Source organism: Anomalospiza imberbis, chromosome 4, assembly GCF_031753505.1.
Source record: "Anomalospiza imberbis isolate Cuckoo-Finch-1a 21T00152 chromosome 4, ASM3175350v1, whole genome shotgun sequence".
Classification (NCBI taxonomy): Eukaryota; Metazoa; Chordata; class Aves; order Passeriformes; family Viduidae; genus Anomalospiza; species Anomalospiza imberbis.
The window spans coordinates 43,177,282-43,193,509 of NC_089684.1; the positions used below are offsets into that span (position 1 = coordinate 43,177,282).

The 16,228-nt window shown below is 48.2% G+C and overlaps 1 protein-coding gene across 6 annotated transcripts; it reads right to left on the reverse strand.

The window, feature by feature from the left end:
* Nucleotides 1-17: 17 nt before the first annotated feature.
* Nucleotides 18-12,408, reverse strand: LOC137472753 (AF4/FMR2 family member 4-like). Of its 6 annotated transcripts, none has more exons than XM_068188123.1 (6): nucleotides 12,128-12,408; nucleotides 8,203-8,265; nucleotides 6,130-6,250; nucleotides 5,540-5,860; nucleotides 426-470; nucleotides 18-279 (listed from the first exon to the last, which is right to left on the reverse strand). In XM_068188123.1, the coding sequence occupies exons 2-6, from the start codon at nucleotides 8,235-8,237 to the stop codon at nucleotides 55-57; spliced, it is 747 nt and encodes a 248-aa protein (XP_068044224.1). In that variant the 5' UTR covers nucleotides 8,238-8,265; nucleotides 12,128-12,408; the 3' UTR covers nucleotides 18-54. The 6 variants fall into 6 exon arrangements, with proteins under 6 accessions (XP_068044224.1, XP_068044223.1, XP_068044220.1 ...); XM_068188122.1 differs by lacking the exon at nucleotides 12,128-12,408 and adding an exon at nucleotides 8,770-9,104; XM_068188124.1 differs by lacking the exons at nucleotides 8,203-8,265; nucleotides 12,128-12,408 and adding an exon at nucleotides 3,990-4,027 and having other exon boundaries at nucleotides 258-279; nucleotides 6,130-6,514.
* Between the last annotated feature and the right edge of the window lie 3,820 nt (nucleotides 12,409-16,228).

Sequence of the window (16,228 nt, forward strand, 5' to 3'; positions counted from 1 at the left end):
TCCTTGAGCATGGTATGATGGAACCCCACACAAGGTGCTGTTTCTGCTTGGTTTCTAACTCTCAACACTGTTTATGGTCAAAGAACTTAGGCTGGCCTCCAGGCAGGCTCCTTCTGCCAAGACTGAAGTTCTGCTCAGCAGAGAGATCTCTTGTAATTTACCAGAAGCCCTGGCCAAAATGGGCAGGGTTACCTTTGCCTGCAATGGAAATTCGGAAGTCTCTGTTCTAGCAGGTGTCCGAAAAGGTGGCAGGAGAGGTGACAGGGGGCTGCTCATTTCCTGGAAAGAGAAGGAGAGAAGAAGCTCACAGGAGTTTTGCTGATGGACACAGAGGCAGTTTCACGCTTCCCAGAGTCAGAGGGATCCACCTCCCCATGGATTGGTACCGGCTTTCCCATGGAGATCTGGTATTGAAGAGCACCCACCTCCAATATTCCTTCAATGGACTGCTCATACATGTGCACGATGGGCTGAAACAAGAAAGAGGGAAGCACTGTGAGTTTGTTTGGGTATTTTACTCCTTGATACCAAACAAGCATGCGCTCAGCAAACATTTGCTGTCCAACAGCTCTAGAAATGTCTTTCAAGTCCATTCATAATGAAATGCTAATAAGGAATAACAGTTCCATCTGAAGGGCAGTAAGGAACAGAGACCAGGCAGAGCAAGAGCTGAAACCACCAGTCACCTCCTGCAAGATCAATGTCTGGCTTCCCTGGCAGTCAGGAAACACCGTTTCCATTGCTGACTTTGCTGACTTTTATTTAATATGGTTAAGAAAGTCTGTTTCTGCAGTGTGCTCCCTTCATTCAAAATCACTTTCCTTTAGTTGCTATTGTAGCAGCGAAGCTTGGCCTGCAAAGGCACAGGCTGTCTCTGCATGTGAAAGAGTTGAGCAAAAAGTGTCATTAGTTAAGAAAAAACAGTTAGAAATAAAAGTTCCCAATCCTAGAGAAATTCCCAGTTCAGTTCTAGAGAAGGAGGAATATTTGTCATTCACCCAAATGAAATCAGACTCATTTTTCTGAAGGAAAAAAAACAAAACAAAACAAAACAAAACAAAAAAAACCCAAAAAAAAACCCCAGAACAACTTTGACCAAAATGCAACCCTTGCAAGGTGCAGTTGTTGCTTGGCTTCCAGTTCAGAACAGTCAGGTAACTTGGGCTGGCTCCAGGCTGGATCCTCCTGCCAAGATCGAGCTTTTGCTTGGCAAAGCACTTGACCATCATCACTTGGGCTCCTGGAAAGACATCCTACTACTTATTACACACAACATTTGAACACAGAAAAAGGTTCAGGCCTTCAGGCACAGGAGCTTTTCTGAAGGACTAAAGCAGAGACCACAAACTTCAAACTAAGCCCAGCTAATGGACCAGCTCTGCAAGGTTGCTTTGATTCTGGCCAGGATTTGATTCTGGCACAAGGAAAGCACCCACACATGGAGCTCGTGCAAGATAGAGAAGACTCTTCATCTGTTTTCAGCCAACTTCAAGGTAGGCGTCTTCATTCCACCTGAGAATAGAAATGCTCTGGAGTTGTCCACAAATTCTGCTTCTTGGCTCCAGACTTTGCAAACTGCAGAGGAACACAGCTTGACTTGCCCTTTTTTTTTTTTTTTTTTTTTGTTTGTTTGTTTGGATGGGATTTTTTTGACACTCCTTTTTAAACACACTTCAAGGAAGATGCCACATTCCTGTTCCTTTCTGCACACTGACACTCCCTAACTGGGCCCTGCCAGGAAGTCTGTCAGTGCAGGCAATACAAGGCTCTCTGTTGGGGTTGAGGGATTCTTAAAGACCTGAACAAGAAGGTTGGCTTTACAAACAGCTTTGCTCAGGTGCTGGGAAAAAAGGTAAAAGCTGGCACAGAAGGACAAGAGATACATCGGAGCTTCACGTGTGCTGTATTTTTAAGGCAGCTCACAGTTAATTTGGAAAGATGCCTTAAAGAGACTGGGGTGACACAGGAGAGTGAAGGTTCTGCTTTGGGGAAGAGAGGACAGAGCCGTTCAGTGTCTCTGTGAAGGCAAAGCGACTCCCTGCACGGTTATCCCCTGTGGGTTAAGTCACTCTGCACTGGATCTGCTTAGCTATTCAGGCTGGAAGCCTCAAGTTTTCCGTGCCACCAGGAAAAGAAGCCATCAATACGGAATTCCCAGCCGCAGGTGACACATGCCTTAGACATCAAATGAGCCAAAGTCCTGGCCTGGAAGAAATGGCTTTCCTAAGGGATGTCCAGGGAGGTCACAGGAAAAATCCTATTTGGTGTGTGGCTGTTCACTATAACTGAGGCCAAACACTTTAATTCAAATGGAATTCAAAGCAGGAGGAGGGAAGAACAGCAGAGTTTCTTCTGCTCCAGACCTCTTCAATGTCAGGTTCCCTGCAGGGCAGGAGTGTCCTCACAGCTCTTCTTTCACCCAAAACAGGAGGGAGGGATGAGCTTTCAGCCAAAGGCCCCCCTGGTCAGCCTTCCCAAGATCCTTTGTCTGCCTGAATCTCTCTCCTCCATGCAGCACAGCTCACTTGGGATGCTTCCCAAGAGCCAAGCAGCCCAGCCCTGTTGCCCAATCACCTCTCCCATGCTGAACATCCAGCACACCGACCACAGATCCAGGGCTGCAGCCTCACTGTTTCTTCCTCCTCCCCCCTCTCCAGGCTTCAGCACTGGAGGACCGTTTTATCAAAGACAGGTTCATCTTTGAGAGCAAGCAGTATAAGAAAATATGGCATTGACAGGACTGAAAGAAGCAGAAAATGAAAGAAGGAATTTTCCAGTTACAGAGCCAGTACTCAAAACACCCATGAAGAGAAATCAGGGGCCCACCGCCCAGAGGCACCTACTGCAGAGAAGGATCATTCAGCATATGCACTCAAAGTTTCACCTCTCAGCTGCAGAATGGATTAATCCTGGAGTGGAAACTCCAGAAGGGCTAGACAGTGATGCCAAAGGAGAAGGGGGAACACTGCCCGGTTAGGCACCAGATGTCCAGGAAGGATTTATGAATGACAAAGTATGGAAACGAAGCAGAGGGCAAGAAATGCCTGATGCTGCTGCAGAGGTCTCAAGGGGACACCTGCACAGTGACAGTATTTAAGGTCTCCTGTCCTGACTGCCCTCAGACAGCAGACAGTGTGAGGCAAGGGGCTGTGGGAGCAGCCTCTGCTTTTGATTTGCATTCACCTCGGGTGCTGGTGCTCTTGGAAGTGCAGAGACTGAGGAGCTGTGGCAGTCCCTGGTGCTCTCTGACTCCGAGCTGCTGGGCTGTGCTGGTGCCATCCTCTTGTGCTCGGACTGGAGAGCCCTGCAAGGCCACAGGGAGACAAAATTAGGAAGCAGCAGGGGGAAAGGTTACTTACTTATTCCACTGACATGGCAGCACTCAAAAACTGAGCCCTCTGTTTGGGCACTGAGAGCAGAGGGGAGAAAGCCAGAGGAATACATTACTGTGCTCCGAAAATAAAGCTCCGTATGAAAAAAACCCTCTGGGAATAATAAAACCTTTAACTCACACCCAGCCAGGCAAGAATGTAAACAGGATCTCACTGCTACATTGTGAAGCTGCATTCAACCAAATAATGTTTAAAAAAAAAACAAAAACACCAAAACAGCCCAGTGCCTTTCTGAAAGCCTGAACCCCCAAAAGATACATTTCCAATAAAGGGTTACAAATTTCAGGATGGATTCTTGGTCAATACAAAACCATGTGATCTACAGACACACTGGGGCCAAGGAGGAGAAAAGAAGGGAACACCTGGGGAAATATAAGTCTGGTTCATAGGTAAACTCCAGCATGCCTGGATTATTCATTTCTAATGGGAGCTTTCCTGAAAACCCCACAAATATGAAACCAATTTTCAACAGGAACCCTGAATAGCATCAAACCAAAGCGTGCAGCTTCAAGGGAAACCAGGAACCTCTTCCCCTCTCCCCCTCAAATGAAAAGTAGTTTGTTTGGTCTAGAGGGTGGTTTGGGAACACAAGTGTACCTTGGAGGAGCAAGTGAAGAAGATGGCTTTTCCACAACCTGTTTTGTTCACAAAAACAAAGAGGAGAGGGGGAGGCAAGGTTAGCTCAGGGAACTCAGCACAGTGCAACAAGCTGATTTAAAGGCATGTCTGTGTGCCTGGTGTAGGCACCACCTAAAACTGACTTGGTCAGCAGCACTCTCAGCACTCCCACTTGTGTCTAACACTCTCAGATAATGCTTTTGCTGACAATCGAGATAAAATGGGGTTTGTGCTTCCACAGAGATGACATGCTTCAAGTCTTCGTGAAAAACATCACACTGGAGATGACAACTGTAACAAAAGTGTGAGTCCCTGAAGCATTTTCCATTCATCTGTCTCCTCTGGCTCAAATACGTTACAGCTCTGCAAATACAGAGCCTACTGAAAAGAGTGGAAAAGAGGAAAGAGAAGTTTGCTGCCACATTGGCCCACTCAGACACACTCCCAGGCACAATGGCATCTCAGTAACAGCCCGTGCTGGAAGCATGGGGCAGGTTTCCCTTTGTTTCCCAAATGGAAAATTGGAAGCCCAGACAGGAGGCAGCAGGTCCAGAGCCTTTGGACAAGGGGAGCTCAGGAAAGGCAACCCCCAGCTTGAGGGAGGAGCAGCTCTGGCTGCCTGGCATGAGTTGTCAGTCCGGCTCTTGAACTGCTCTAGACAAGAGTTACGCTCACAGACTGAGAGGAAGGCTGATCTTACAACTCCAGCTTTTATCCCTACTTCTCCTCAGCCCACCCCAAAACACACTTTCAGGGAGGGCAACATCTGCTGAGTGAACAGGAGCTGAGCAATGCATTTTTTCCCCAGCCATTTCCTTAAGGCATGCAAAACATAAGAAAACACAGAGATCGATTATGGAAGAGCACCAACCTTCCAAGCTTTTTCCGTGGATGTCACATCAATGGGCTTCTTTTTCTGAAACAGGAACAAGGGAGGCAGAAGGAGTTGGTTGGGGTTTTTTACTAATTGACATGCACACAGCAGCATGTGGTGACCACCAACTCTAGAAAGTCATGCAATACCATTAATAATAAAATGCTACTAAGGATCAAAAGGCCTATCTGAAGGGGAATTGATAATGGAGGCCAAGTGGAAAACCAGTTGAAATTCCCAAAGTCATCTCTTCTGCCTCTGAGAAAAATGTCTGTGTTCCCTTTGGAACCTGGCAGTCTGGAAATTTTCTTTCCATTCTTAAGCTACTACTACTACTACTGCTATTTATCCTTACTGTTATTATTGTTATGTAAATATGCCTGTGCAGTCTTCTCCCTTTATGGAATTACACCATGAAGCAGCTAAGCTTTGTCTTCAAAGGCACAGGCTACCTCTGCATTTAAAAAGTTGTGCAAAAAGCTTCCTTACTTCAAAAAAAAAAAAAAAAAAACCAGTCAGAAATAATAGTTACCAATTCCTCTAAGGCAGTTCTAGAGTAAGAGGAATATTTCTCATTCACCCAAATAAAATGAGACTCCTTATGCTTCTGAGGGCAACAGCAGTCTGGACAAGACACAACAACGATTGCACTCACCTTGACAGGCTCAGGAAGGATTTTGGACTGTGGAGCTTTGGCTTCTGACCTCTGATTGGAGTGACCTTTATCACTGTCATCACGGCTCGGCTCAGGGTTAGGTGGGAGGCCCAGTGATTCTCGTGAGGATTCTTTCCTTATGTCCTCATATGGGTTGGTCTTACTGGAGGCTGGCCTATGACTCTGGGTCTGTGACTTGATTTTGGGCTTTTTTGGAATCCATATGGGAATCAGAGAGGACTCATGGCTCAGGAGCATCTTGGAGTCCACATTGCCCAGCAGGTTCTTAATGCGCCTGGACAGCTCATCTTCTTTATCGGTCTGCAGCACAAGAACAGAGCGGGAGAAATGTCAGAAACACCCCAAGCAAGAGAGCCAGCTCAGCAGGAGACATTGCTCGGCATCTTCATGGAATTGCCACGCATCCCCACAAGGGAAATTAGGCAAACTCGGTGCAGCAGATGGGAAGATGCTGTGTTTGCAGGGATCGGGCTCAAGTCGGCTGCAGCCCATGCAAAAGACACAGCTCCCCTCTCCCACCCCAAGCCTCCTTCCTCCTCTCCTTCCAGCCTGCACCCCACTCCCATTACCTTGTAGGGCTTGGCAAAGAGGGGAGTCTTCGCCAAGAATGGATCTTTCTCCTCTGGAGCCACCTGTCTCCTCCGCCTCTCTTGCTCCAGAAGGCAGAGCAGGTTTCTGTTGTTGCTCCAGCTTTCAGACAGAGACACAGAAAAGAGAGTTAACACTTGAACCCCTGGCTTTACTCCATGCAGAAACTGAGGCTTTCTCACAACGGCACATGTCCAGCAGCAAAGCAATGTCAAAATCCTCAGGAAGCTGACAGTGGACAGATTGGTTCTGTCCAGCATGTGCTGTGCCCCAGAGCAATGAGACACACAGGGGACAGCACACATCCTTCTCAGGGATTGCTACTCCTGATACAAGCCATCAAGAAGGTTGGGAAGGGAAAGACCCTCCTCCATTTCCTTGCGAAACAAACGCAGAAGCACTCACTGGGGTGATCAGCACATGAGCTGGCTAATCTACTTGCAGTGATTAATGGGAGAAACTGCCAGTCCAGTTCTCCTGCAGACCTCTCACCCCAGTCTCCCCCCTTGCGAGTCAAACAGAATCCTCTATTCATATTCTATTAATAGCCACTTGATAAACAACCTTGGAAATTCACTCTCTACTTCAAACAGGCATTTGGAAAGCTGCTTCCCTGGAAAATCATGTAGCTGCATTTAAAGCCATCCCATCAGTGTAATTAGACAGAAGATCTCAGACATTCAGAAAACACCAGGTCAAATCCCCCTGCTCCTCCTCTTCCACTTATGCATGTACTCAATCCCACCTGCCCCACAACAAAACACCAATAAAGTGTCCCATCACGGGAAACCAGAACCTTTAAAGTGTCCCTGGCCTTTGAAAGACTACTGCAAAATGAGGGAAACTCTGCTTGCTCTGATATTTATGGACGTCAGGGAAGGAAAAGCATGCAGGCACAGTGGATGCAGGTATGTATTTCTACTCTACTGCACAGTCTTCTCTATGCATACAATTGCTAAATTCTTCTTTGCAAATCCAACTTCCCAAGTGTCCCAGGTTGCAAGGGGAGAGCCTGGTCTGCCCCAGCAGTGACACTTGCTCCAATACCACAGCAATAATCAGCTCCTGAAAGTTTAATCATTCCTAGAGCAGAGGCACAGCTGCCTCATCTCATACCGAAGGGCTGTTATTTACAAAAAAATCAGGTTTTTGCACTGGATGGCATTCCAAATTCAGAGAAGATGGGTCTGCTGTCTATTGAACTGCCCAGACTTTTTAGATAAGCCTGTAGATCCCCCAGTCTCCCCAGCCCTGGAGACACCTTTGCTGCCCGTGTCTGGCCTGGCCATTGAAGGTGTTTGTCAAGATGCTCTTCAAAGCCTTTGCAAACCTGATCGCTGCCATTACTCATAACCCTGCACAGCTCCCTTAAAGTCAGGGAATTTTGGAAGCTTTGGGAACTGCACCTCCAGGCTTTAACACCAACATGCCCAGCACCTAGGAGCCTTGGTGCAGGGGGACTCTACACTCCCAGCCCCTCCATCTCCAGGGGGAAAACAGGTCAGCACTGGAGAGTTAAAAATAGTCCTGTATGTGCTGCAGCTGCTCTACACTTGATGTGTCACCAGGAAAACCCCAACAACCTGGCTGTTCAAAGAGGCAGATGAAACTGAATGTCTGCCATGAAACATCACCTCAGTCCTCATCATCTTCAAACAAGTTCCACAAGAAGCAAAACTCGCACAAATCGCCCCCACCCCAAAAAACCACAACTCGCGCTTTGCTCCAGACTGAAGCTGGAAACTACTCCTAGGCCAAAAGCATCCCAAACTGCAGAAGGGTGTGCCCTGGCTCCAGTAGTAAGAGATTGGCTTCAGAATGTTCAGCAGAGAATCTGCCCTGACCCCAGCCATCGTCCAAGCCTGGGTCTGTAACAGAAGCTCTGAAAATACCAATGGGCTCTGAAGCCGCTCTCACTGACAGGACAATCCTTACTTCATTTGTCCCACTTTGGAATTCTGATTCTTGCATTGGAGGGGGAATTCTTTTTCTAAACCATCACAACATTCATCACAGCACCTGGGAAGCCAAGATTATATCACATTAATTCCTACCTCTTGTCACGGTTCTGGTTGTCTGTCGGTTCCATTATGAAGCCTCAGCTTGAGTCAGCTTCTCTGGAAGAGAACAAACAGATATTCACCATCTGCATGAGTTCATGCCTAAAGCAGAGGTCAGGATCTCCAGGGACTTGCTACACCCAGAACCTGGAGTGCCTGACTGGGAGTCATTGCAGTGCTCCTAAACATAAACCATCCAAACATGGGGATTACACGTCGCTGAGAAGAGGAGATCCAAGAGATCCGTTTTCCCCTTCCCTCAGGAGTGATGCTGCTTTCCAAGTCAGCTCTTAGCTCCGGATTTGGCCAAGAGCACGACAAACCAGGCCACTGCTACAGGCTTCAGGAAATTTAGTTCCGTTTTCAGAACAAAAAAGTCGCTGCCTGTCGGCAACAAAATGGGCCCCACGTGAATGGCAGCATTTGTGGAAAGAAGAAGGAAAAGAAATGGAGGGCAAAAAAAAAGCCTTGAAAAGACAGTTGTATATGAACAGGTAACCATATTCCCCCAGCAGATGCAAAAAATCTCAAAAATGCAGAAAAAGGACTGAAAACGTTTACATTTCAATTGGTGACGCTCACTTGCAGCATCTCACACTCCAGAGGGAGCAGAATCATTTCTCGCTGGGGAGGAGGCTGCAGGAGCATTCTGTGAAGTCTTGTGAACCACCCCACTTAGGGCAACTGGTGTGAAACAGGAGCAGAGACATTTGGGGGAAGAGGTGAAGCAGCTGAGCTCTAGGCAGTGGCTTTAACATCAGGGAAGGGACCAGCAGAGAACCATTCGGCAAGCCACAGAGAGATACAGGCCACTACAGATGGGAATCCTGTCAAACACCCGCCTCCCCATGCTGCTGGGAAGCCTAAGAATGGACACTCACACTAAGCTCCGAGGACACATCTGGAAGCAAACAAACGCTGCATCTTTGCTGCCTCCTCACCATCATGAAAACCAAAATGTTGGCTGGAAAGCAAACTGCTTAAAAGAACAAGGTGCTCACTTGAATTTAAAGATAAACGAAGGTGGGAGAAGTAGCAAGTGCCTACAGGGAGAAGTCATTCCAACTTTCTTCCAACTTCTGTTGAATGGACCTGGCACCGGCATAACTTGTGTGGAGAGACATGCACATCCACTTGTGAATAAACAGCATGGCTTGGAGGCCTGCTCTACCACCAGCTTATCCTTAACATGGCCACAAAGCACACGAGTGGCCAGCAGGAAAATCTGGATTTCACGAAACAGTCAAAACATTTTTCAATTCCTTTGACAGGGCCAGGTTTTCAACCACACTGCCGTCCCATGGATTTGAGGTTGCGCAGGTGGCGTTAACCTGACACTATTCGTGCAAGGCAAAAATGCTCTTGCAACCCAGCTGTGCTTCTGGACACAAGCTTTCCTCACTGTGGAGAGGAAAGCAGCTACTCCTGTGACCCTGATGGGAATTCCTACAAGCTTTTGACAGTGCTGTATTTGCCAGGCTCATTTCTGCATCCCCTAGCAGGACACATTTGATTGCTCTTCTCTCTGCCTTCTCCATCCAGCCACAGGCAAAGAGCTGCTCTAATGAAACAAGGAAGCGTGGAAGCTGCTTGGAAACTTAAACCTCATGTACCCATCTCAAGAGCTTGTCCTTCAAATGTTGCTATCACTAAACCTCACATGATATTTTTATGGGCAAAGCTTGGTGTTTTGCATATATTGAGGCATTGGAAGGGATAACTTGACATACAGTCAGAGAACACACGGCATTCACAGAACCACAGCCCCATAAAACCATAGAAGCATAGAATGTTTTAGGGTGGAAGGGGCCTTAGATTTCTCCTAGTTCCACCCCTCTGCCGGGGCCAGGGACACCTTTCACTAGACCAGGTTTCGCAAAGGCCTGTCCAGCCTATCCTTGAGGGATTCAAATATTCTGGTGGCCACTGTTGTTACACACACATGATAAACAAATCTGGATGGACAGAGCCATTGTAATTGCAATGGCCTTGATTCCTAAAACTGGAAACATGGTAAAGCGATAGCTTTGGCTTCACTTTGGGATGTGGGTGTTTCCACACGAGCTTTGCCACCTACCTCTGGAGTCCCTGGCTGCGACAGTTCAACTGTAAGAGAGGCCCCTGGCAGCTGCTCCCACTCCCAATGGGGCAATCCCAGGCCCCAGCTGGAGCACCTGCTTCAGGCACTGCCCAGGAAAAGCCCAGAGTTCCCCCTGCCACACATCTGCTGGCTCTGGCCTCAAGCCTCTCCTTCTCAGTGCTGGCACCTTTTGGCAGCACATGGGGCAGAACCCAGGGGCCTTTGCCATGTCACCCTCCTTTCCTAGGGATTGCCTGGCTCTCCTGCTCCTTAGAGACACTTAGGATTCAAGCTAAATCAGCAGCAAGCCCTCCTGCAACCTTGCCCTCTCCACCTGAAAGTGATTTGCCCCACTGCAGGCTGGAGAATAACAATGCTAAATATTTGCATAAGGAAGGCCTTAAAGGCAATTTCCCTGGTCAGCGACTCCCAGCAAACTGCTGTCAGCTTGCAGAGGCAGGAGCAAGAGGCTGGGTTTGAAACTGCTGCCATTTGGGCCCAGCGCTGGAATGCAGCAGAGACGGCCGTGGCTGGCCTGTTTGCACCCTGGCAGCCAAGCGCAGAATTACCTGGCACAAGCTGGCCTTGGGGGCGAGGAATGGCTCCCCAGTGGCAATAAAGGCGCTGCGAACAGGCTTTCTGGCCAAGCAGTGCTCCCCGAACAGAGCTGCGCTCCCTCCGTGCTGCTGCAGCCCGCGGGGCACTGCCTGAAGACGGTTCTGCCGTTGGCAGAGCCCGAGTGCCAACGGTCTCCAGGTGCGGTGTCCCGGTGCCACGGGGGGTCAGAGGGCACGGAACCCTGCTGGAGGGTCACAGGTCACAGAACCCTGCTGGAGGGTCACGGGTCACAGAACCCTGCTGGAGGGTCACGGGTCACAGAACCCTGCTGGAGCCTGCCCACACCCCCGCTGCACTGCGGGAACCCAGGCCTGCCTGGCAGCGGCACATGGGCTGTCCCCCAGGCGGGGGCCAGCAGGACCCTGTGCCACTGAGCCCCCGTGCCCTGCCCAGCAGCTGAAAAGGAGCCGCTGAGGGAGCCCTCAGGGATTTGAAGTGAGAAAGGCTCTGGTCAGAGACAGGATGCCTATTGCACGGCCTCTTTCCCACCTAACCCAATGGCTCCATATGAACTTGTACAGTCTTTGGAAATAAAAGCAGAGCTTTCATTTCGCTTCACATTTCTTTTGTTTTACTACAAAATTTTCCACTTCATCCTCTTTAAATGTTCAGTTTGGTTTTAAAGGACATAAAATCCCATGTCTCATTTTCCCTTGCCTAATGCTGGATTTCCAAGCCTTAAGGGAACTCTCTCACTTAAGCACTAAGGTACTTACTTCATACTGCCTCCTGGCCTCGCAGTACTGAAAAGGTCTCCTTGGTGTGCACAGGAGGCTTCTGGCTGTTGCATTCTGTGGGCAGATGAGTGTCCTGAGGAGCTCTGGCCACCTGGCTCTTGCGAGGAGGCTCCCTTGGCTCGCTGTGCTGCTGTGAGGAATTGCTGCTGATGGACCCCTCCTGCTTCTTGCCCTCCTCATATCCATCCCCACTGGCAATTTCCCTGAGACTCTCTCTTGGCATTGTGGTCTCTTCTCTGGCTGCAATCTGGGCCATCTATTTTTTTTTTCCCCTTAACTTTTTTATCCCAGAGGCATTACTGCCATTATTGATGAGCTCCATCACAGCCAGTGGCGGGTACATCTTGGTGTTATTTTTAAATGAACTGCTGCATTTCTACTCAAGAAAAGGAAAGCGACAAATGCTAACAACCAACCGCATAAAGCCAAGTTGTACAATTATGGAAAGCAATATATACATAAATCAGGTTTATTCCATCATAACCTATTTCTTCATTTAATTTTATGAATTCGGGTTGTTTGATGCTCTGATATCAAAAATGTCTTCCCTTTTTCTGCTGCTCCCAGCATTTGAACTCCACTGTGAGAATTTTTGGCATACTTTAGGACCTATCCTAGTGGATCCCTTCAAGCTCAGAATATTCTATGATTTAGGACCAATGTCCCTGTACTCGGCACTGCTGAGGGTGCATCTGGAATCGTGGGCTCGGGTTTGGGATCACACTATGAGGCTGGGGCATGTCCAGAGATGGCACTGGAGCGGGTGCAGGGTCTGGAGCACAGGTGTGACGAGGGGCAGGTGAGGGAGCTGGGCGTGTTCAGCCTGGAGCAAAGGAGGCTCGGGAGGCACCTGCCGGGGGCTGCAGCTGCTGCAAGAGGCTGCTGCTGTTCTCCCTCACAGCCTGAGGGCAGCTGCGGCCCCCCGGGGTCAGAAGGGCTTTGCCAAGAGCTTCCTGCTGCATCCCCTGTGGGAATCCTTAAAATCAGAGGGTTTTGGGAAAGCTGCAAAAGGCAGGCCTCGGGGACAGCAGAGCTGCAATTAGAGCTAAGCAGTAGCCATAAGACCTATCAGCAGAAAAGTTATATAAAAAGTAGAAAAGTAAGGACAAATAGAACAAGGGTCTGTGTATTAACACTTGGCTAGAATAACTCCCTAAGCTACAGAAAAGTATATCTAGTGAGACACTAGGAAGTTCTCAGCTTATGAATGGAGCTCTGTGCATTGTATTTTAAGGCTTACCAGCAGGTATTGTATTCGAAATAAGCGAGCATTGTTTTAACCAAAGGTACGTGCGCTTATAGTGGTTGGACAGAACTACTGTCAATATGCTTTGGCTTTGTGTGACTGGTCAAAAAGCTTTCCAGTGGGTTGTTACACTGAGTTCTCAGTCTGCTGTCGAGGACATGAGCTGCTGGCATCTTCCCCTTGTCATAACCATGTAATGAGAGTGATGCTAGATATTAAGCAGCTTGAGACGCGTTCCCCAGCAGTCCCATCCCGTTTGTGATTTGTACATAAACCCCCGGCCAGCAATACGCTGCTGCTTCTTTCTTCACCTTCTATGATCTGCACAGGACTGAAGCTGAGCCAGGCTCTTCAGCTTTGCCGCTTTTCAGCGTCTCTGCTCCACGTATGCCCTGTGACATCTCTCGGGTTTTTTTACGTCTCTCCTGGGCTTCTACCTAGTCCTCCTGCAGCCCTCCATGGAAATTCTTGCGCTTCCCTTTAGGCTCTGAGATGCAGAGAACTCGATGGCAGCTGCAGAAGAGAAGGCTAGTAGAGAGAGCAACGGTGAGTTTGATGTGGTTTACCTGGCACAAGCAGAAATGTGCAGCCCGTGGCTGGCTTTTACTTCTACAGCCTATTGCTACGGGAGCAGTTGCTGAAAGACATCAGGAGATTTGTGAGAGTGAAAAATGGGACGGCACGTCTAGCTGAGAAGGGGAGTGCCAAGCAGCAGAGTGTTGTGCATTCTTCCAGAGTGACTTAATTTATGGGACTAAAACAGAAATGGCACGTGGGCACGTGGTACAGCTCAGACGCAGACGTGTAGATCATCTCCACACAACCTTGGACCTTGTGATTAATTAGGCATTGAGAACATGAGCTGTGCACAGGACAGACTTCAGTGCCTCTCAGAAATACTGGAGCAGGTTTTGTGGTCAGGCAGTGCCTGGGCAGGAGTGTCAGAGCATCCCCACTGCCTCCCTCCCTCCACATCCACCACGACGTGCCATACTGTCTCACTTGCCCCTATGTCGAGCAATTTTATTTCTTAAGTACGTTATTAATTTCATAAACTTTGATGTTTGGGAGATAGCTTCTTTTAAACCCCAGCTAAAGCCAAGAGGGGCTAAGAGAGAAGATAACCACTGCTTGTACAGAAAGAAAAATAGGCCACGAGGGATCGTTCTGATACTCTTGTCTGATCTCCTGCCATCTCCCAGCCAGGTCTGAACAGTCTGCAGCAAATAAAATCTAAGAACATCTGACCCTAAAATGACAGGTCTTTGACAAGGGGTCACCGCCTCTGGTATGGGAAGAGCTGGAAGTCACATGGTTCTAGCTCTGAGCAGGATCCTAAAACAGGCATCCCATTTGTAGTTCAATGCATACCCCCGCCCCAACACTCTTGTTCAGGGCTCTGGAGGTGTATCCCTAAGGACTGGCAAGAAAAGTGCAAAGCAGGTTTACAAGGAACAGCCCTGTTCCCAGAACATGGTTAATCTGAGATGGCACCACAGCTAAATACATTTTGTATAGAGCTGGTTTTAGAATCTCTATTGCTGGAAATGTGCTAATGATGACAAAGTATAACAAATAAAAATACAGGATTACTGTGATGACAAACTGCAGTGACCTACCTGCACATAAAACTGTTGTGATTTACCACCTGCCCTGGCAAGGGGACAGTGACGACAAAAGAATATTCCCCCCGCACTCCATGCTGAGGGACAGAGCAGCCACACAGTGGTAGGAGGCCCTACCCCCCACACCTTATTTATTTACGTTCAAAGGAGATTGTGGTCCGTTTGCTTATACTTGCCCAGCTTCAAACTCCATTTAATACTCCTCTTTCCCAACGGAATCTCATTCCTAATAGAGCCTTTCCGGCAGCAAAACTCTTTGGATTTGACATCCTGCTAAAATACTCAGCTAAGAACAGAAAAGTTCAGAAGACAAAGCACACGGTACTTGCATTTTTTAAAATACAAACCGAATACATGCATGCACTTCTATCAGAAGGACTGCAGTCTTCCCTCCTGTTTGAACACCGGCTGGGAAAATTATTTCAACTAGAAACGCCTGCCTGCAGAGGGGGATGCAGCCCTGTGGAAAACCGGGCCTGCCCTGGCAGAGACCTCCATGCACGGGAGAAGCAGCAGGAGGCAACAATGATCCCAGCCAGGAGGGATACCCTGCCTGTCTCCAGGATCTTGCAGATACGGTGGGATCTGGAGGCAGTTACTGCAGGGTCAGTGTTGGTAAGCCTCATGGGCTTACCACATCAAATGACACCGAGACTTAATTCACAAACAAGTTGTCAGCAGCTGATAAAAATTCAGCCAATTCGCCCGTTCAAGCTTAATTAGAACAAATGACTGGGAAATTCTTAACCCTAAACTGTTCCCACAATCAGATAGGGCTTTCTGTCCTTATTTAGGCTGAAACTGTTCTTGGGACTATTTTCAGCATCACTGCAGTGGAGAGTTTTGCAAACCCAAGTACTCTGTTCCAGATACTTCGCTTACATTGTTTTGCTGGCTGCTTTTGCCACATCTGTATTTGTTTTCTAAAGCTTTGCATGTTCTCTCCACTGTAACTGCTAGCAAATAGCGCACAGCCAGCCAGGAGATGAAACTTGTATTTGTAATTCCTCCCTGGCTCAGTCTGCAAGGCTGGTGTGGCTGCCACTTGGTGGCATTTTAACGCAAGTAGAAGCAGGCAACTGTGCAGCTCTGGCTGTTCCTGGGAGTGGCGGCAGGGCCAATGAGAAACATTTGCTTGACAGGCAAGACTTAACATGGACCAAGAATTGCTCAGACATTGTCTTCCCCTGCATGCATTTTCCAAGAAAGGAAAAAAAAAAAAATAGGACAGTGCAAATCAACATTCCAAACTGGGAGAAATTGTAAATCCACGCGCAGCTCTGTAAAGCCCATGGCCACAGGAACAGCCGGCACAGCGCTGCTGAAGGCACACAGGGCACTGCTATTTCCAGCCCCTTTGGCATTAGGGTAAAAGTCACCCCTCTGCATGTCTGCGGTGCTGATTCACACCCACTGGTTTTGAGCAGAAGGTCAGTTACTGTCCTTAATTAAAGTTTTCATCACTAACAGAAGGTCAAAGCTGGCAGACAAAAGGAACAGGTCAAACAGTCATCTTGTTCATGTCCTAGAATAGCCCCAAGTGAAAACAATGAGCATCTTTCCTAACCCACTGCAGGCCCCTGACCTGGCTCCAGGTTGAAATACCATGGATTTTTAAAAATTTTCTGTTATTTCATAGAATCACAGAATGGCTTGGGTTGAAAGGGACATTAAAGATGGTTGAGTTCCAGTCCTCCTGCTATGGGCAGGGACA